Source organism: Pelodiscus sinensis, chromosome 8, assembly GCF_049634645.1.
Source record: "Pelodiscus sinensis isolate JC-2024 chromosome 8, ASM4963464v1, whole genome shotgun sequence".
Classification (NCBI taxonomy): domain Eukaryota; kingdom Metazoa; phylum Chordata; order Testudines; family Trionychidae; genus Pelodiscus; species Pelodiscus sinensis.
In genome coordinates, this window is record NC_134718.1 from 1,563,305 (window position 1) to 1,583,473 (window position 20,169).

A 20,169-nucleotide genomic window follows, 5' to 3' on the forward strand; every position below is an offset into this window, starting at 1 on the left:
GGGAACACGCGTGGGGAGGGGCAGAGTTCGGACGGGAGGGGACCGGGCGCGGTGACGGCCGTGGGCGCGCCTGCTCGGTCAGTCGGGTGAGTGCGGCGTGGGCGGGGCTTTGCCGGGCGCGGTGACGGCCGTGGGCGCGCCTGCTCGGTCAGTCGGGTGAGTGCGGCGTGGGCGGGGCTTTGCCGGGCGTGGTGACGGCCGTGGGCGCGCCTGCTCGGTCAGTCGGGTGAGTGCGGCGTGGGCGGGGCTTTGCCGGGCGTGGTGACGGCCGTGGGCGCGCCTGCTCGGTCAGTCGGGTGAGTGCGGCGTGGGCGGGGCTTTGCTGGGCGCGGTGACGGGCGTGGGCGCGCCTGCTCGGTCAGTCGGGTGAGTGCGGCGTGGGCGGGGCTTTGCCGGGCGCGGTGACGGGCGTGGGCGCGCCTGCTCGGTCAGTCGGGTGAGTGCGGCGTGGGCGGGGCTTTGCCGGGCGTGGTGACGGCCGTGGGCGCGCCTGCTCGGTCAGTCGGGTGAGTGCGGCGTGGGCGGGGCTTTGCCGGGCGTGGTGACGGCCGTGGGCGCGCCTGCTCAGTCAGTCGGGTGAGTGCGGCGTGGGCGGGGCTTTGCCGGGCGTGGTGACGGCCGTGGGCGCGCCTGCTTGGTCAGTCGGGTGAGTGTGGCGTGGGCGGGGCTTTGCCGGGCGCAGTGACGGCCGTGGGCGCGCCTGCTTGGTCAGTCAGGTGAGTGTGGCGTGGGCGGGGCTTTGCCGGGCGCAGTGACGGCCGTGGGCGCGCCTGCTCGGTCAGTCGGGTGAGTGCGGCGTGGGCGGGGCTTTGCCGGGCGCGGTGACGGCCGTGGGCGCGCCTGCTTGGTCAGTCGGGTGAGTGTGGCGTGGGCGGGGCTTTGCCGGGCGTGGTGACGGCCGTGGGCGCGCCTGCTCGGTCAGTCGGGTGAGTGCGGCGTGGGCGGGGCTTTGCCGGGCGCAGTGACGGCCGTGGGCGCGCCTGCTCGGTCAGTCGGGTGAGTGCGGCGTGGGCGGGGCTTTGCCGGGCGCGGTGACGGCCGTGGGCGCGCCTGCTCGGTCAGTCGGGTGAGTGCGGCGTGGGCGGGGCTTTGCCAGGCACGTGGCGGGATGGCCAGGCGTCCTGCCTCAGCGGCTTCCTTCCCTCGCAGACCCTGTGCGCCTTGATTCGTGGCGTGCACCAGAAGAACAAATCCACCTCGGGCTTTGACATCATCAACATGCTCATGGGCTTCGACAAGGCCGAGCTGTGCATGAAGGTAAGGGCTGGGCGAGCGGCCGGCAGCCCTTCCCGCTCGCTGTGGCCCGCCAGCTCTCCCTCGCAGCTTCCCCCAGCCCAGGGACCCTGGGAACTCCGCACCCATCTCCGTAATGGCGGAGCCCCTGCGCTCCAGCCTGCCGGCTGCCGGAGTGGCGGGAGCAGAACTGTTAGGCTGTCCAGTCGCACAGGCCGGCAAATCCCCCCACAACCCAGGGCGAGTCCTGTCGCTGGGGGCAGCCCTCTCTCCGGGCTCTGCCCTCGGTACGGCGGGGCGCTGGGACTTGCCGCGGCTCAGCCAGAGCCTGACCTTTGACGCCTCTCCCGCTGAGCTGTGTGGCTCGGGCAGCGTCCGTCTGTCCCCCAGCAAGCTCTGCGCCGCTGGCTGCTCTCGCCCACGGGCGTCTAGCGACCGGACGTCCGACTCCCTCTGCCCCGCCGGCATCTGCTGTGTCAATCCGTGGCAGGCGGGCACGGCGCTTCAAGGCGGCAGTTCGGCCCACCCTCTGCCTTGGTGCCGCCTCCTGCTGTGGGTGCGCCGAAGGCGTCGGGTGCCGCGCTTACGGAGAAACCCTTCTCTGAATTACAAGGTTGGATGTTGGCCAGGAGCAGCTCCATGCGGTTGGGGGGGGGAGGAAGACAGATGCGCCTCACGGGCTAACATGGGCCCTAGGTCTTGGTGGGGGCGTTCCTGGTGGGCTGCGGATGGGCTCTGCGATCGGGGCCCGGCTGGCATGCCGGCGAGATGTGGCCGGGCCTCGGGCCGCGGAAGCTTATCGCACCCGCCTCCTCCCTCAGAATCTGATGGAGAGCTTGGACTCCCTGCTCTGTGCGGAAGGCTCCGAAAGCCTGAAGAGTTTGTGTCTGAAGCTGCTTCTCTGCTTGGTAACGGTAAGTCCCACGACGCCGGCGTTTCGCTGGGAGCCCGGCCTGCGCCGGGGGGCCAGCCTGCCTGCCGAGCGGCGTCTGCGAGTGCCTAGTGTGCAGGGCGCCGTGGCTGGCCGCACTGTCTCCGGAACGGGCCTGCCTCCCGGCCTGAGTGGGCACTGCCAGGTGTTTAATGGCCACTTGGCATTTCCAGATGGGTGAGCAGCACGTTAAGGAGCCGGGGTGACGGCTGCGGGGCTTGGAGGGGCTGCTGGCTAGCCAGGGCTGGCCCTCCGGAGGACACATTAACGCTTCGCTTGGCACGGGGCGGGGCGGGGCTGGCCCAGCTGTGGGAAGGGCCGGGGGCCGGTCTGTGTCCTCTCGCAGTGTGTCGAGCACCTTGGTCTGTCCCTGGGACTCAGGTACAAACTGGGCATCTGAGAAGCTCCTGGCAGGTGCCAGGACCGGGGTGCCCGCAGGAATGGAGGCAGCATGCTGGGAGCTGCCCGGCTGGCCCCACTTCGCCAGCTCTGGTCCTACCCCCACTGCCCATGAGCGTGGGGGGCTGTTCAGGAGGGCAGCGCACACAGCTGCATTCCAAGGCCTGTGATTGCTTTCAGGTGACAGACAACATCAGCCAGAACACGATCCTGGAGTACGTGATGATTAACAGCATATTTGAAGCTATTTTACAGGTAAGGGTCTCTCCTCCAGTTCAGAGCCTTAAAGACGACACTGCCCACTGGGATCATGTGTCAGCCTCTCACTCAGCGCCGTGGCAGATTGGTACAGTGCTGCCTCCTCCTTGCCCCTCACTCACCGTTGCGCTTTTCCGGTTGTCACACGTGTGGCTTTACGCTCAGACAGCAGCTGAACGGCCCTGCTTTCCTGGCGGGTTTCTAGACAGGGACTTTGGACGGTCAGCCTGGGGCATAGCTTGGGAGCACACAGATACTGTCCTGTCCAGCGATGGGCGCAGCTGGGGGTGCCCCGTTTTACTCCCCGTAAGCCCGTGTTGTGGAACCGGCTCTTTGGGTTTCTTGTAAGCATTACAGATTCCCGTCTAGTTGGAAATGTCACTGTCAGAGCATTTAACAAATCTTGAATTTCATGGTTTCAGATACTGAAATCTTAAACGTTCCGGTGTTGTAAGGTGGGCGTCCCGACCTAAAAGAGGGCCCGGGAGGGGCTGCACAGCTATTGTAGGGCAGCTGCGGTATTGTCACCCTTGCTTCTGCGCCGCCTTCGGAGGTGGGTGGCCAGAGAGCAGTGGCTGCTGGCCAGGACCCCAGCTCTGAAGGCAGTGCCGCTGCCAGAGCCAGTGGAGAAGTAATATCATACCATGACTAGGCCATATCATGCCATGCTACCCTTCTGTACTGCTGCTGGGGGCGGGGCTGCACAGCCAGCAGCTGCTGCTCTCCGGCCACCCAGCTCTGAAGGCAGCAATACTGCATCCCCCAGCAATAACGGAACTTCACAGGGAGACCAGGTTTCCTGGTGTGTGATGCTTTTCTCACAGCTGTGGATTCCGTAGGGCCCTATGCATTAGTCGCTTAGCACAGGCTGTGCTGATGTGTTCCCATATTGGTCCGCTTGGTTGTCTGGCTTTGGGAAACGAGCTACATTTTAGCCAATAACTGGGCAAGGCGATTCATTTCTGCTTCTACTTCCAGATTCTGTCCAACCCGCCCAGCCGCAGGGAGCATGGCTACGACGCTGTGGTCCTTCTGGCTTTACTAGTTAACTACAGAAAAAACGAGGTAGGTGTGGGGCGCAGACAGCTGTGTCGTAACGCTGGTGTCTGACTTCAGCAGGTCTGTCCTTGGCGCGCGAGCCCTTTGTGAGTGCTAAATACACTGGTAAAGGCCAGCTTTGTATGCACAAAGGCAGGGTTGGTCAAACAGTGACTTCTAAACAAGCGCAAAGGAAAGCCGTTCTTGACAGAAATGCTTTCAAGAGGGCGTCCCGCAAACCGACAGACAGAACCCTTCATGTGTAGCGTGTGTGTGTAAAATGTGTCTTCCCCAAAGAGCGGCAGGCTGGTAATTTTGCCTGGGGTTTCAGACCCTGGCCGTGTGATCGGGAAGCTGACAGTCGCCTCAGAAGAATGTAGAACTCTTCCGAGAGCTGCCAGTCATGTGATTAGAGGGTGAGCTTTAATCTCTCAGCCTCCAACTCCTTCGAATGAGAAATGTGGTGCTGCGCCTTCCCCAAACCCACCGATCCCCTTTCCTCGGCCACGCTGAGTAATCGGCTTGTGTTTCTGCAGTCTCTCTCTGTCAATCTTATTCCTGAGAGACAGCGAAAGCAACGTCCCCGTGAAATGTCAGGGCCTCGTGTGTTTAATTGTCATAAGGGTTTCCTCAACGTCGGGAGTTTGAATGTGGTTATTTTGAATCACGAGTTCTGGGCTCCTCCGCAACGTGGTCATGAAATGCAGGCGTGTTTCCGTGTGACCTCGCGCCCGACTGCGGGGGAGAGGGGATAAAGGTTTCCTTGCGTATGTTCGTATTGGTCACAATGTGCTAGGGGCAGATCACATGCATCGGCAGATGCCCAGGAAGTAGGACGCATCTAAATGAAATGCAGGGGGAATTCGGACAATTCCTCACGTTCGGCTTTGGCCAGGACTGGTGGTTGATGAGCCAGCGTGTGTTCAGTGTCAGAGGGAGAGTCTGCTTTGCCTAGAATTCTGTGCAGCATGATGCACTCTGGAGCCAGGCAGGACCCTGGCTTCTGTAATAGATGGCCCCCTGAATCAGCTTTGTTACCCAGCCAGCGATGCCTCCAGTGAAGTTTGCTGAACCCCTTCTAGGACCCGACTGGGTTTTCAGGCGCTTCTAACTTGGCCAGACGCGAGCTGCTTCCAAGTTGGGTGTCGGCCCCGGCTGGCTGTTTTTGGAAGGATTCAGCCATGGCCTAGCAGACACTGGGGAAAGCACCGTTTGCACCCGTGTAGAATGGTCCCTGTTCTGCCAAAAGGTGGCTCCGTGCTCTGGAGCACAAGTTGGGGGGGCTGTGGTGCCCATCCCCAGCTCCCGGAAGCTGCCCCCGTCTGACCGATGGCTAAGCCTCTGGAAATCTGTTTGCACATGCGCAGCAGAGGTTTGTTAGTGGCAGCTAACGGCTCCCGAGATTCTCTCTGCACCGAGCATGCTCCAGACCGTCCCCGCACGGCGCCTGAGTGCGATGCAGCCCTGGGGCGCAGGGGCTGAGCGGGACCTGTCTGACCATGGCGGTCCAGGCTGCGGGATCCCCATGGTGCTCGGAGAGCAGGGAACGCCGTGCCCAGGAGGAGGAGGAGGCAGCGTAACTCGTGTGTGCCTGGGTGAGGGGCAGGGGGCGGGGACAGGAGTATGGGGGGCAGTGAGGGCAGACGGGGCTAGCTGGTGCGGGGAGCTCGTGGACAAAGGGTTCCGGAGCCATCAGAACACACATCTAGTACCACAATTGAATCCCGGAGACCTGATCTGAACATGCCTCCGCTGCCGAGCCAGAGACCAGGAACCCCACTGGCCTAGTGTCTTCCTGCTGCGCCTAGGGCAGCGGCGGGCCCTACGTGTATCCCGCAAGGCCTTGTATTTCCTGTTGCCCACATGCAGGGTTGCCAGATTGCACCAATTTCCGTCCTCCACGTAGTATTTCTTCCTCCTGGTACTCCAGGAGTGACCCGCGTGCAAAGCCAGGGCCTGGGGCGGGCTGGCTGCTCACACTGACCGTGGGAGCCGGGCTCCCTCCATAGCCCAGCCCTGCTCCGGGGCAGTCGGCTCCCCCCCGCACATTCTAGCACCGTGAGCGCAGCTACCCTTTCCCGGGAGAGCCTCTTGGTTATAACTTGCAGCTCACTCAGATGGAGGAGGCCACCCATGCGGCCCACTCACTGGCCTAGGCTGCCCATCGCGGAGCTAGAGAATAACAGCCTACTACTGCAGCCAGTGGCGGACATGGCGCCTACGCGCCCCAGCTCTGTTCTGTAGAGCCCTCGGCCCGGGTGCTGCAGTGCCACTCCTCCGCAACGTGGGCTGTCCTCCACTCCACACTGGCTTCCCATGGACGGGAAGGCTGAGGGGCCTGATCCTTACCTCGGGGAGCCCCGGCCTCGCCTGAGAGCCTGATCCTCCTGTTGCAGACCGTAGCCGGCAGCCCCGCTCTTCAGGCAGATGGGACCCTTTTGCCGTAAGGAGATGGCATTCCGTTACCATGGAACGAGCCAACGACCCCTCCTCCGCTCCCCCGGGGTCCGTCTTCCTGCCCGCACTAGCGCTAACGCGGCGTGGGCATGAACGTGCCTCTCTGCGGAACCGCAGCACCCTACAGCTCAGCCCCAGGGCGAGAGCCCCGGGCCTGGCTGGCTGCTGTGCGCAGAGCCTGGGCTGAGCCGAGCACTGTGGAGAGCAGGAGAGCAGCCGTGGGGTTTGGTCCGGGGCCGCAGCAGGGCATGGCTGTTTTCAGACAGCTTTTTCCGGACCGGGGGGACTTACCCACGGTGAATGAGGCCAAGTGTGGCAGGGCGAGATGAGACGGTCTCACAATTGAGGCAGCCGAATGCCGCCTTGGGGGCTGGATTCTGCCCCTGGGAGGGGCTGGGCTGTTACTCGCACCAGACCCTTCCTGGGGGCTCACTTGCTGTGTTCCTCCTTTTCTGGGGGCCTGACAGCCCGGTGCTGCGTACACCCAGCTGCAGCAGGGCGCGGTGGGGCCATGCCGTACCATGCTCAGCACGCAAGTACCCGGCATCTCAAACTGGGCACCCCAAATGAATGCATTGCTAACATGGTTCTCCCTTGATCAGCCTGAGCCAGCGCTCCAGCACCGACATCTCAGCCTCCACAGAGCTTAGCAAAGTTAGAAGCAACTGAAAACAGGGTCTGCCTTTAACAGGTAGCGCCAAGCCGCCTTCTGTGTGACCAGCTCTGCCCGTAATGCAGCCGGTCTCCCGGCTGGGAGGGAGAAGAGCCGTCTCTCCTTTGCCTGACCCGGGCGTTTGTAGAGTTCGAATTGTCAGCGTGGCCGATTGTTTCATGGCTTGGTTTCCTTTGCGTTTCTCTCTGCCTTGCTTCACTTGGTTTATCAGTTCCCTTTTCTTTTGCATCCCGTGGGTTGCTAATTGTTGTTCCACTTACTTAAGGAAATCTAATCGGGCTGCGAATTGATTAGTTGCCTACAATTTTGTGGGTGTCTGAAGAAAGCACCAGTGTTTATATGAATGTTCTTTCAGATTTCTGCTATTTGTGTTTTCTAGTCTCCTTTACACCTCCGTGTGGAATATCTGTTCAAGATTTCATAACCAATGCAACTGCATCATGTGTCTTGGTCATAAGAACGGCCGGACTGGGTCAGACCAAAGGTCCATCTAGCCCAGTATCCTGTCTGCCGACAGTGGCCAGCACCAGGTGCCCCAGAGAGGGTGGACCGAAGACAATGATCAAGCGATTTGTCTCCTGCCATCCCTCTCCAGCCTCTGACAGATAGAGGCCAAGGACACCATTTTATCCCCTGGCTAATAGCCTTTTATGGACCTAACCTCCATGAAATTATCTAGCTTCTCTTTAAACTCTGTTATAGTCCTAGCCTTCACAGCCTCCTCTGGCAAGGAGTTCCACAGGTTGACTACACGCTGTGTGAAGAAGAACTTTCTTTTATTAGTTTTAAACCTGCTCCCCATTAACTTCATTTGGTGTCCTCTAGTTCTTCTATTATGGGAACTAATAAATAACTTTTCTTTATCAGCCCTCTCCACACCACTCATGATTTTATAGACCTCTATCCTATCCCCCCTCAGTCTCCTCTTTTCTAAACTGAAAAGTCCCAGTCGCTTTAACCTCTCCTCATATGGGACCCGTTCCAAACCCCTAATCATTTTAGTTGCCCTTTTCTGAACCCTTTCCAAGGCCAAAATATCTTTTTTGAGGTGAGCAGACCACATCTGTACACGGTATTCAAGATGTGGGCGTACCATAGTTTTATACAGGGGCAGTAAGATATTCTGGGTCTTATTTTCTATCCCTTTCCTAATAATAATTCCTCTCTTATTAGCTTCAGTTACAGGCACTGAAGAGATGTGTGTGTTCTTTACACAGACACACTATCAACCTGAAATCTAGCCATGTTCAGGAACAGTTTAAAGTCGACTTGGGTATGATCTCTGCCCAAGTCCCTCTGTCGTGGGTTGGGGTTTATACTGATATTTTCGCATTTCATAGAAAATATTTCACTCTCCTTTGTTGCTCTGTGAGAGACTCACATGAAGAGGGGAAATTAAATAATTGATTACACAATGGAGGTAGTGACGCTAACTATACACAAGCCTGTCAACTATAGAAAATCAACTTGGCAGGGAGTGAGGGGTTTCCTGTAATCTGTCCTACTTCTAGTCCTCTGGCTTGCTCCTTGTGAGGCTAGGAGAGGGTAACAAAGTGACTGAAGCGGGTAGATCCCTTGAGAATCACATTTCTGCCTGGCAGTGCTGCTAAGTACCTGCGGAGTTACCAACACTGCCTGCCATGGGGAGAGCTGAAAGATGTGGGCACACATATTGTTCTCTCTCACATGGTTTATTATTTGCATGGCTAATGCCTGGCAAATCTGTGGATATCTGCAGTGGGCTGCAGATCCATGCTTTATATCTAGAGCCCTGCAAATCTGCAGACCATGTTAGTGCATGTTGTGTCTAGTCAGTTTCACTGTCTCAAACTGATTAGACACATGAGCTATGAGGGAAGGCTGAAGGAACTGGGTTTGTTTAGTTTGGAAAAGAGAAGCCTGAGGGGGGACGTGATACCCTTTTAGATACCTGAAAATGGCTGTCACAAGGAGGAGGGAGAAAACTTGTTCATCTTGGCCTCTGAGGATAGAACAAGAAGCAATGGGCTTAAACTGCAGCAAGGGAGGTTTAGGTTGGACATTAGGAAAAAGTTCCTGACTGTCAGGGTGGTCAAACACTGGAATAAATTGCCCAGGGAGGTTGTGGAATCCCCATCTCTGGAGATATTTAAGAGCAGGTTAGATAAATGTCTAACAGGGATGGTCTAGACAGTGCTGGGTCCTGCCATGAGGGCAGGGGGCTGGACTCGATGACCTCTCCAGGTCCCTCCCAGTCCTCGTGTTCTATGATTAAACCAGTCAATCTCTCCTTGAAAAGGCTGTATCCAGGAGGGACCAGTCAGGGAAACGTTTATAACCCTTTTGAAAGGGAATTGTAAAGGGGAAATGGCAGGACGTGCTGTTTGAAAGGAGGTGGATCAGAAGCCTGAATTATTTTACATGAGTCCAGATAGCAAAGAGGAGATACCTTCTCGTTTTCTTATGAGAGAGGGTGGCAGTGCTTGGGGGGGATCAAACATGTTCAGGGCGTTTATTTCTCCGGTGCTTCTCTCCACTCCTGTGTGCGTCTAGTTGGCTGGGGATTTTCCTTTGGTGGTTGGTAGCTGCAACACTCTCACGCTGTCCCTGCTTAGAATAAGTCGGTTGGTTCTGCTTTTTCCTGTCTCTGCCCGCCAGCTCCAGGATATTTTGGTCTCTGCCTTCCTGTGCAGCCACAGAGCTTTCAGTGGGGGCAGACAACTGCTCGAGACTGCCCCTAGGGCCCCGGTGGTTGGGTGCCAAGGGCCCATTTAAGCAGGTCACGCTCCTCTTCTCCCACCACTGCCCTGCTCGCACCCAGGACCTGGGAGCCACCACGACACCGGCTGGATCGACGCCTCTTTTCCAGATTCCTCCTCTCCCTTTGCCCTGGGGAAGCCGCTCTGTGGTGGCTGCTGGGGCAGTGAGGGAGGTCGGCTCTGAAACTGCCCCCACGCACCAGTAGGCCGGTGAATGGCTCTGCCCCGCTCAGGTGCTGCCGAGCGAGGCCCTCGGGCAGGGAAGGGGCGTGTTGCAGGGGTGGCAGGGCAGCCACGGGAGTCCGCACACCGCGGCAGCCAACTCACAGAGCCGTGGAGCCTGGGTCGCTTTTGCCGACTACCTGGGATGCCGTTGGCGTTGCTGGTTCTAGTCCGTGGTTCTCCTGAGCGTTCTTACTGAAGGGTTCCCGATTTCCCTCGGCCACCCGTGTGGAGGAATTTGGAATGCGTTCGGACACGTCATGGCAGGGCGCTGGCGCAGGGGTCTGCTCTGCGTAGCCAGCTTGTCCGGGCGAGGGTCCCCGCTGTTGGCTTTGGTGTGATTGATCAGCAACAGATTTTGGGGGGGGTTGTAACTGATTTTGGATTCCAAGAGGGGTCCTGTGAGTGTCTTCTCCAGGAAGGTGACTGACTGTGGACAGAGACGCTCCAGGGGGTAGTCGAGTTAGTCTGTCCAGGATAAACGTAACAAACATCAAATGGTCTGGTCGCACTTTATAGACTAACAGCGCGTGTAGATGGTACCACGAGCCTTCGTGGGCACCGCCCACTGCTTCAGATGAGCGGGAGCGGGGGGGCTTGCTCTGCGGAGGGTGCGGCTAGAAAGGCTCCGCCTCCTCCGGAGGGTTGGGGTAATATTCCTGGGGCAGCTGGAGGCGGAAGGACAGCTCTGCCCTCTCGGGACTGCGCCCGAGCCATTCTCGTGGCTTCTGGCTACTTCTCGCTTACTAGAGACGCTGCCTGCCCCGCCTCAGAGGCTGGCCCAGGGCGGGCTGAAGAAGGGCAGGTGGAAGGGGTTTACTGGGGCAAATGTCTCTTGCAAAGAGAAATCAAGGCCACTCTGACCAGGGGGCAGGCCAGAGAGAGTGACGAGGGCTAATACAGATGGGTACTTGGGCAGCTTGCGGTAGCCCAGCTGGTGCGCGCAGAAGAACTGGAATGGTTCATGTGCGCGGGCGGGGCGGGGCGGGGCGGGGTGGGGGGGGATGTTTCCTAATGAATCGTAACATCTCTGTGCCAGGGGCAGGGCAGTGCAGGGTAACAGGGGTCTCAGCGTGCCCTGCCAGCCCTCGGAAATGGGAGGGAGGGACTCATGAATACCTCCGTTATATGAACCAACAAGGGGAGGTGTCTGGGTTGCCCTCATTTTGTGAAAGGCAGCCCGGAGAAGGGCAGTAGAAATAACCAGGCGCCGGAGAAGGGGCTTCCTCGTGAGGAGACGTTAAACGATTGGATTTCTGTAGCGTGGAGAGGTGTGACTGAGCAGAGCGGGGACCGAGCCTATAAAATGATAATAGGTGTTGAGAAGTCTCCACTCCTTGTTTCCCATCCTCCTAGCAGTAGAAGAGCAAGAGAACGCTCAAACTTGGCACACTTAAGAAAGGTAAAGGGGAATGGTCGGAAGCCGCCCTTTTCCACAACCGGTGGAACTCACTGCTGCAGGGTAGCACTGAAGCAGAGACTCAGTTTAGTTTTTGAAGATTGTGTATATGAAGAATGGCATCTGCAGTTATTCAAATGGCGCTTTCCTCCAGCCTCCAGGCAGGTGGGGTCAGGAAATGCTTTTCCCAGGAGGCAGTGTTGGTGAGGGAGGTGCATGGTAGGGGGTTTCTGCCGTTGTCTCACACAGAGTACTGGACACTATTGTGACAAGATCCCCAGAGCGTTGGTCTTGCTAACGTATGTCTATGCGGGGTTTAAACTCCTAAATGGAGCAGAAGTGGGGCTGTTAGTTAACGGGTGGACCGGCCTCATATACACTATCTTCAAAAACTAAACTGAGTCTCTGCTTCAGTGCTACCCTGCAGCAGTGAGTTCCACCATTGCCCTTCCCAGGGCGCTTACCAGGTACCTGGTGGCCCGACATTCCAGCCCGGTTGGGTCCCTCTCCCGCCCCATTTCAGTGGTTGACTGGTTAAATGTCACCTTTAACCAGCTAACCGGGATTTCACACCCCTACATGCAAGAGGAACCCAGGGCCGGCCCACATTTTGGCACTGGGGGGGGAGCTCAAATGACGCCCCCCATGCCCCTCGCTTGGGCCAAAACTTTGAAAGGTCTCAATTCTCTGGGGCCTCGTGGCGCCCTCCCCCCCAGTCCGGCACTTGAGGCGGCCGCCTCAGTTTGCTTCATGGTAAGGCCGGCCCTGGAGGAACCGCAGTCCTCACACAGCGCTGCAGCCTGGGTGCGGGCTGGGCTCTGCCCTGCTCCTGACTGTGTGAGCATGAGCCAGGCCCCAGGCTGCCACGTCGGTAACAACGTGCTACACTGCGTGGTGCATGGAGGCTGCATCGGGAGGGTCTTTGCTGGGTGTGTATTAGGGATGTGCAAGCGTAACCGTACACGTGGTTACACGCGCCCTGCCCCTGCTGCTGCCTCTGTTCCAGAGGCAGCAGCATGAGGGAGGGGCAGGCAGAGCCAGTTGAAAAGCTGGCCCCCTGCGTGCACTGGGTCCCAGGGCGCCTCCTCCCTCCCCATGTGAAAAATTCCGTGGTTCCACGTTTACTTGCACAAACGCCTTTTCACATCCCTGGCATTTGTAAACACCACGTCCCTGCCCCTTCTCCGTTTGTCCCATCCAGGCCCCGCTGGCCTTGGCCAGTCCCTGCATTGCCATGGGGGAGCGACGGGGGTTAAGCGCACCCATGCTGCTATGGAAATACTCGTGGCTTCCTTGTGGGGGCTGAGTCTGGACGTTTCCTTCAGCTGGGAGCTCAGCTGGACCTGAGCCCAGTCAGACTGGGCCAGGCCAAGGGTCTGTCTAGGTCAGTAGCCTGTCTTCCCACAGCAGCTGGCGCTGGATGCCTCAGTGGGCATGCACAGGACGGGGCTGTTGGGAGCGATCCACCCTCTGTTGGGCAGTGCCAGCCGCTTGAGGGTGCTCAGAGCACAGAGCTGTGTCCCTGCCCCGCCTGGCAGACAGCCATCGAGGGACCTCACCTCCAGGAACTCAGCTAGGTCTTTTCTGACCCCCTGTGAGGTAGTGGGGGGCACCTTGCTGGTTGCTATGCTGGGCAGTGGGTTGTGAGTGACCTCCGCTGGCTGTAGCGCGGCCCAGCAGGGCAGGGGATGAGTCATTATGCAAAGAGGGTCTCTCAACCTGTCTGACCAGCTACCCCCCAAGGAGAGAAACAAAGGAAGGAGCTCTGCCGCCCCGGGCTGGGGGGCAGAGCTGGAAGAGAGTTTGTTAGTTTCTGTCTGGGAAGCAGGGGAGAAGGAGCTAGGGAGGGGGCTGGGATTGTAGGGCCCAGCCACCCCCCATCTCAAGGGGGGGCACTGAGGCTTCTTAGGCCCAGTTCCTGTAACCAGATGACATCTGTGCTGTGCTGTATCCTGGAGAAGCAATAAACCTCCACCTATTCTACTGGCTGGTGGAGTCTGTCCGTGCCATTACGGGGGTGCAGGAGACGGGAAAACCCCAACATGCTGTCACCCCCGTTACACTTCTGGCCTTCACAACATCCCCTGGCAGGGAGTTCCCCAGGTTGGCTGTGTGCAGAAGCCCTGCCTTGGGTTTATTTCAAGCCTGCTGCCTGTTACTATCATGGGGTGGCCCCCCGGCTCTTATTTACATCCTTATCTACTTTTTCCACATAAGTGATGGTTTTATCCATCTCTACCATAGTCCCTTCTTTCTAAGCTGGACGGTCCAGTCCTGTCAGTTACCCCTCGCTTGGCAGACGTGCCACGTGCCTGATCAGTTTTGTTCTTTTCTGTGTTTTCCTGTGAGCGGGGGCGGCCAGAACCGCAGCCGTGTGCGGTGGGTGGGCGCCCAGGGATTTGTACAGAACCGTTGCGAGGCTTTCTCTTTTAGCCTGCGCCTTTCCTTTGCGCTTTGCTGCACTTTTAGCCTGCGGCTGCGGCACACGGGGAGGATGTTTTCAGAGAACTCTCCACAGTGGCAGCTGCTGTGTCGTTTCGGAGGGGTAGCTGGGGTTCTGTTTCCCAGCGTGCACTGCTTTGCCCTTCTCTCTGAATTTCATCCCCGTCGCCCGGCACTGTGAGACCCTCTGTAACGCTCACAGGCTGAGCAGTTTGGTGTGAGCTGCAGACTGGCCCCCTCGCCATTCGCCCCTTTCTCCAGAGTGGTGAACAGGGCTGGGCCCGGGGCGGATCTTTGGGGGACCCTGCCATGGCCCCCTCTGCCCTGTGAAAACTTGCATCCTGTCCAGAGCCGGGAGAAGGGCCTTCCCTCCCGTCCCCGACGATCCTCCGGGGAGAGCCTTGGCGAAGGTTTTCGGCAAGTCCGGGTACACTAGAGCCAGTGGCTTGCCCGTGTGCGCGCTGACCCCCAGCGAGGGGCTCTAATAGGTCTGTGAAGCGGGTTTCCCTTTAGGGATGTTACTGGGTAACCGATAAGCCTCTCCCTTAATGACCGGTAGGGGCTGGAGCCGCCCCCTCCTGACCGTGGGTAGCAGCGTGCCAGCCCGGCCCCTCTGCCCGGTTAACCAGTGAACGGGATTTTACATCCCAGCTGGCTCTCCCGAGCACCTGGGTTTCTCCCGGTGTCTGATCCCTCCCGTGCCAGCCGGCCGGAGCCTGTACCGCCAGGGTCACCACTGGAGCCGGTTTTCAAAACTGGCCTTTGACTCGCTCCCCTCCAGCCAGCCCTGTGGCACAGGTGCCGGGCTCCGTGGCTCCCGCGCCCTCGGCCAACTGCACTAGGCAGGCGTGGTCCTGGCCGTGGCAGTCAGTGGTAGTGGGGCCTTCTCTCGAGCAGCCGTGCCTAGCCAGCGAGTGGAGCCAGGCTCGGCCCAGGGGAATGGCCCAGGGGGCCTGCGGGCCTGCCCGTGTCGCATGGGGAAGGCTGCCTGAGGCGAGCAGGGACGGGAGCCCTGCCTGCGCAGTGGAGGCTCGGCTCGCCCGCTGCTCAGGAGGCCGCGTGGACGGAGCCGGGGCAGCGTTGCCGAGTAGCTCGTGGGCCTTTGTGCCAGCACCGGCCAAACTAACGTCATTTCCTTCTCCCGGGCAGTCGGTGAACCCCTACATCGTGAAACTCTCCATCGTCGATGACGAGGCCACGCTCAACGTGAGTACCTGCGTCTCCGGGCCCTCTCCTGGGCTCCGCGCCCTCCAGCCAGGGGGCTGGCCGCCCTGTGTGCTGCTCCTGGGAGTGGGTGGTTCCTGATCATTTCAGTCGTCTGGGTGGCTGGAATAAGGACCTGGCTGGGGAGAAAGGGACGGGCTAAAATGAGCCGTGTCTGCATCCTCGGGGCTGGCCGTCCTAGGAGCTTGCTTGCTGGAGCAGAACCGGCTGCTTGGGCCAGGGGAACACGCCATTCGGGTCCCCCACGTCTCCCGCGGCCGTGGTTCATCGTCTGGCTGTGTGGGAGGGTGGAGGCGAGAACAAGGTGGACTCGGAGCACCTCCCGCTGCTGGCTGGTGGAGATGGTACGCGCCTTGGGGCAGGGCCCTCGTCTCTGGGCTGTGTTTGTGCAGCGCCTGGCGCGGCAGGGCTGGCTCTGGGCGCGGTGGCAGTACAGGAGTGCGTGGCACAGACATTCAGGCTGGGGGATGGGGTGTTGAACTTGAGGCCTCGGTGCCTCTTACTGGTTTAATAGTTCTCCATCAGCGCTGGATTTTCCCGAAGGTGGCCGAGTGGTTCTCGGGCGCTAAAGCTTCCCTCTGCATGGTGTGTGCAGGGGGCTGGGGGCGGGCGTAGGCACAGGGGGCTGGGAGCCCTGCGGTTTGACCGAGCTCGGCCTCACTTTGCCCAGCTGTAAAATGCAGCTCGTACGTCACTCTGAGCGGCCCAGGGCTTCCCGCTGGGGGCCCGCAGAGGCAAGGGGGGTCTCGCTGTTCGTGGCCCTGCACCGTGAAAGGCTTTTGAGCTGCTGTTGGCCCTCGGGGTGATTTTCACAGCGCTGGTCAGTCCTGGCTCCGTGGCTGTCCTGTGCTTCCAGCTCTGGCCTGGGGAGGGGTGAGGTAGCCCCGGGTGACGGTAACCGCTGTCTGGCACATTGCAGTAGGGAACCTTGCGCTCAAGAAGCCGCCCCGGCTCCTTAGGACTTTCCTGCTTGTGGACCAGGCTTGGTCTCTGTGCCGGGGGGGGAGTGTCTGCTCTGTAACCCGGGTCCCCCTGCGCTGGGCTGCGATTCCCACTGACTCACCCACGTGTGGATTGGCCCAGACACCCAGTCCCAGCCTGGGCAGGTAACAGGCTCTTCCCAGGGGAGAGACAAAGGGAGGGAGGTGGAGACGCCGCCTGGCTGGGGGCAGGGCCGGGGAGCTGGGCAGGTTTGGGCTGGAACCCATGAAGAGAAGAGACTGAGCAGCGTGCTGGGGGTTGAGGGGCCTGGACACCCTCCCCCAAGGGGGCTGAGGCTGCCAGCCCCTGACTCCGTACGTCCACGTCCCGTCTGCGCTGGGCGGTCCCCTGGAGCAGCACCAACCCCCCGTTCCACTGGCTGGCGAAGTCTCATCCCGCTGGAGACGGGGTGCAGGTCGGGGGTCCCCGGCGCGCCGCCACTATTGCTGCTAAGGCTCTTTCCGCTGGGCCGAGGTTGGGGGAGGAGCAGACTTTCCCCGGCGGCTCGGCCGAGGGGGATTCTCCGCCCTGGGGCGTCTGTGTAACTGGCCCTCGGTGGCTAGTGTGACTCCCCGCTGGCCCCGGCTCTTGAACTTGCGTCCCGCTGGGGGACTGCGTCTCTGGGCGGTGTCACTGGATTGCCCGCGGCGCGTACAGCTGTGCTCTCTCCCTGCAGGGAATGGGACTGGTCATTGCCCAGGCGCTGTCCGAGTACAACAGGTAAATCCGCCGCCTCGGCGTGTGACTCCCCGTCCGCCCGCGTCTCCTGTGCCCGCCCGCCGCTCAGGGGTGCTGGCAATGCCTCGCGCTGCCCTTGCCAGCGGGGTCTGCGCCAGCCCGGGCAGACGCGCTGCCTGAGGGGAACCCGGGCCCCCTGCCGCCACCTTGGGCAATGCTGGGTGGGCCGTCGTGGCCGATTCACAGAGCGCTGCTCTGCCCCGAGCCCCCCGGCTGTGCTGGGGACTTTGGTGCCTTATGCAGCGTGAGCGCCCTGCGTCCCCTGCCAGCGGGGGCCTGGCTGCTCCGTGAGGGGGGCGGGGCTGTGCTCAGGGTCACGGGGGGCAGGGCACCGAGGCTGGGGGGAGCAGTGGGACCGAGTGGCTGGGAGGCGGGGGGATCGGGGCTGACTGTAGGCATGCCCCATCCTGCGTGTGCCTGTGGCCGGCCCTGGCCCACCTGGGACAAGCAGAACTCTCTGCGAGTGCAGGAATTGCCCCGTTGGACCCGCCCAGCGTCCGGGCTCAGCGTGGGGCCAGGACCAGCTGCCTCCGAAGTAGGGAGGTAATAGCGCAGTCGATTAGCCGATACCCAAAACGGGCAGGTTAATGCTCCAGGGATCCCCCCCCCCCGGCCAGTCAATCTTCTAGCAGGCTGGCCAGCCGCCCGGCTCAGGCCCGGCTTGTGCTCGGTCTGGGACGTGCCCCCGCTGTGGCTCTGCATTTCAAGTGTATTAGGAGCCAGGCGGGCAGGCAGCCCGGCTCAGTTCCGGCTCGCCCCGGGTCCGGGAGCTCAGACCCCCCTAGACGGGGGCTGCTGCCACCCTGTGCTGCTATCTCTGTACCCGAGGCAGCAGTGCAGGGCGACAGGCAGCCGGTCCGCGAGGGAAGCTGGTTTTTAAACTGACCCCCCTCGCAGACCAGCTCCCGCCTGGCGCCCCCTGCTGCTGCCTCCGATACAGCGGCAGAGGGCTCCTTGGGGGTGGGGCTGGAGCGCGCTGGCCCCGCCCCCGGGGCTATAGACTAGTCGACTAACCGATAAGAATTCAGGAGGTTACTCGACTATTCAGTTAACCGATACTGAGCACCCCTCGCGTGCGTGCAGGGGGGGCTAATGTCTGCCACTGGACTGAGAGCAGCTTTCGAGATGACCGGGAGCCACCTGGTGACACGGCCGCTGCCTGCCTTGATAGGCTGGCCATGCCCACCGGGCATTCCGACTCCCCTGGCACCTCGCACAAGCTTTTCCGCACGCCCGCAGGGCTGCTGATGCTCGCGCCCGTGTGCTGCGAGGGCACTTGGATAGAATAGCCCAGTTTCCAGGCCTAACGCCCATCAGAGCGGCCAGACGGGATCAGACCAAAGGTCCATCTAGCCCAGTGTCCTCTCTGGGCACAGTGGCCAATGGCAGGTGCCCCAGAGGGAGGGACCACAACAGGGAATCCTCATGTGATCCCTCCCGTCACCCACCTTTGGAGAAATAGAGGCCAGGGTCACCATTCCTACCCAGCCTGGCTAACAGCCATTGATGGACCAACCTCCATGAATCTATCCAGCTCTTTTTTGAACCCTGTTAAAGTTCTAGCCTTCACCGCATCCTCTGGCGAGGAGTTCCACAGGTTGACTGAGCGCTGTGTGAAGAAAATCTCCCTTTTCTTTGTTTTAAACCTGCTGCCTGTTCATTTCGTTTGGTGACCCCTGGTTCTTATATTATGTGAACAAGTAAATCACTTTTCCTTATTTACTTTTTCCACACCACTCATGATTTTATAGACCTGTATCCTACCCCCCCCTTAGTATCCTCTGTTCTAACACCTGGCTTTTGCTGTCCCTTGCATTCAGACAGTACAAAGATAAGGAAGAGGAGCACCAGAGTGGTTTCTTCTCTGCTTTAACCAACATGGTGAGTGAGGCGGGGCGTTCTCCAGTGGGTGGGACTCTAAGGCCTTGCTCCAGTCCTCTGAATTCAGCGGGTGCCTTTGCCGTAACTTCCGGGAGCTCTGGCGAGCTGGGGCGCAGGGATGCGGACGGAGGCTGCGCTTTGCCGGGAGCACGTCCCGGCTGCCGGGGGCCCTTGTCCTGGCTGCGGCCTTGGCGCGGTTTGGTTGAGGATCAGAACTGCTTTCCCGAGCTGCCTGCTGAAAAGCAGTGCAGGGCTCTGTCTTTCCTGGAAGAAGGCGGCTTTTCTGCAGAAATGGCCTGGCCCAAAGCGCGGCGCGACAGGACCGCGGGGCCACGTGCACCCGGTGAAGCGCTGGTCCAGCAGCTTCTCCCAGGCCCCTTCCTAAGCCGTGCACTGCCGCTTCCTCCCACAGGTGGGCAGCATGTTCATAGCTGATGCCGACGAGAAGATCTCCGTGCAGTGAGTCCTGCAGGCGCCGGGCGAGGCCGGGGCCCGAATGTGGTGTGGGGAAATGGGGCGGGGCATGGCCGTACCTGGAGCGCTGCTCCCCCTTGGCGCTGGGCGTGGCTGTCTGCCCCTTGCCAATCCGGCGGGTAGAAGCGGCTCTCCCCCCCCCCCCCCCCCCCCTGGCCCAGCACAAATGGGAGATGGAGGCAGCCGGCGGCTCAGTGCTCTCAGTGCAGGGCTTTGAGGAGGGAGCCGTGCTTGAGAGCGAGGGACGGGGCAGCCCTTGAGGGGGGAGGGGCTCCGAGGCCTCCAAAAGGGGCCAGCCCTCGGGTGCCCGGGCGATGCATGTTCAATAAGGGGTCCCGGCGCCGCTGCGGAGACTCAGGCCCTGCGCGGGGTTTCCCGTGGGCTCTGTGGCGCGTCAGCCACTGGCGGGGCCCCGAGGTGACTGCGTCTCTGCTGCTCTTGCAGAACGAACGAGGCGATTCTTCTGGCGCTCTACGAAGCTGTTCATTTAAACCGGAACTTCATCACCGTCTTGGCACAGGTGGGGCCCTCCAGCCTCCTTCCCTCCCGGGCCGCGGGCTCGCCACAGAAGAGCTTCTGCTGCAGCCCCGGGCCGAGCCGGGGAGGCCTAGCCGGCCTGTCAGGGTGTCTCGGGAGTCACGGGCCCCTTAGTTCCCACCTTGCCCAGAAAAGAGCGAACACGTTTTTGGGGGGCGCTTCCCGGGATGCCTCTTCACACTGACCCAAGGGCTGGGGGACTCTGAGCCCTGCTAACAGTGCCGGGGCGGGCTGGGGGCTCTGGCCAGGAAGCACTGTGGAAGGGGGCCTGGTCCCTGCTAGCCTGGAAGCTAGGAGCCTAATCCCCCGCCCTGGTGGCGAGCCTGGCAGATTGTGAGAGGCTAGACAGCGGGCAGAGGAGTCGTTTCAGACGCTCGTATCTGCACGAGCTTGGGCGGGAGATGGGAAATCCGCCTTCGCGGTAGGCAAATTCTCCTGGCTCGAGTCCCGACTGCTCTGCTGGGGGGCTGGTGGCGGTAGAGCTGCAGGTGGGCATGGAGCAGGGCGTGACATGCCCTAAAGCGCCCCAACGCCACGCACGGCT

The 20,169-nt window shown here is 60.6% G+C and overlaps 1 protein-coding gene across 5 annotated transcripts in view; it reads left to right on the top strand.

The window, feature by feature from the left end:
• ARMH3 (armadillo like helical domain containing 3) overlaps positions 1–20,169 on the top strand; it is a 124,990-nt gene that overhangs the window by 22,926 nt on the left and 81,895 nt on the right. For all 5 annotated transcript variants that reach the window (XM_075934501.1, XM_075934499.1, XM_075934498.1 and 2 more), the window contains 9 exons: positions 1,150–1,257; positions 2,055–2,147; positions 2,744–2,818; positions 3,800–3,886; positions 14,940–14,996; positions 16,672–16,715; positions 18,554–18,614; positions 19,027–19,073; positions 19,533–19,608. In XM_075934501.1, the coding sequence (XP_075790616.1) occupies positions 1,150–1,257; positions 2,055–2,147; positions 2,744–2,818; positions 3,800–3,886; positions 14,940–14,996; positions 16,672–16,715; positions 18,554–18,614; positions 19,027–19,073; positions 19,533–19,608 (648 nt within the window). The remainder of the gene's footprint in view (positions 1–1,149; positions 1,258–2,054; positions 2,148–2,743; positions 2,819–3,799; positions 3,887–14,939; positions 14,997–16,671; positions 16,716–18,553; positions 18,615–19,026; positions 19,074–19,532; positions 19,609–20,169) is intronic.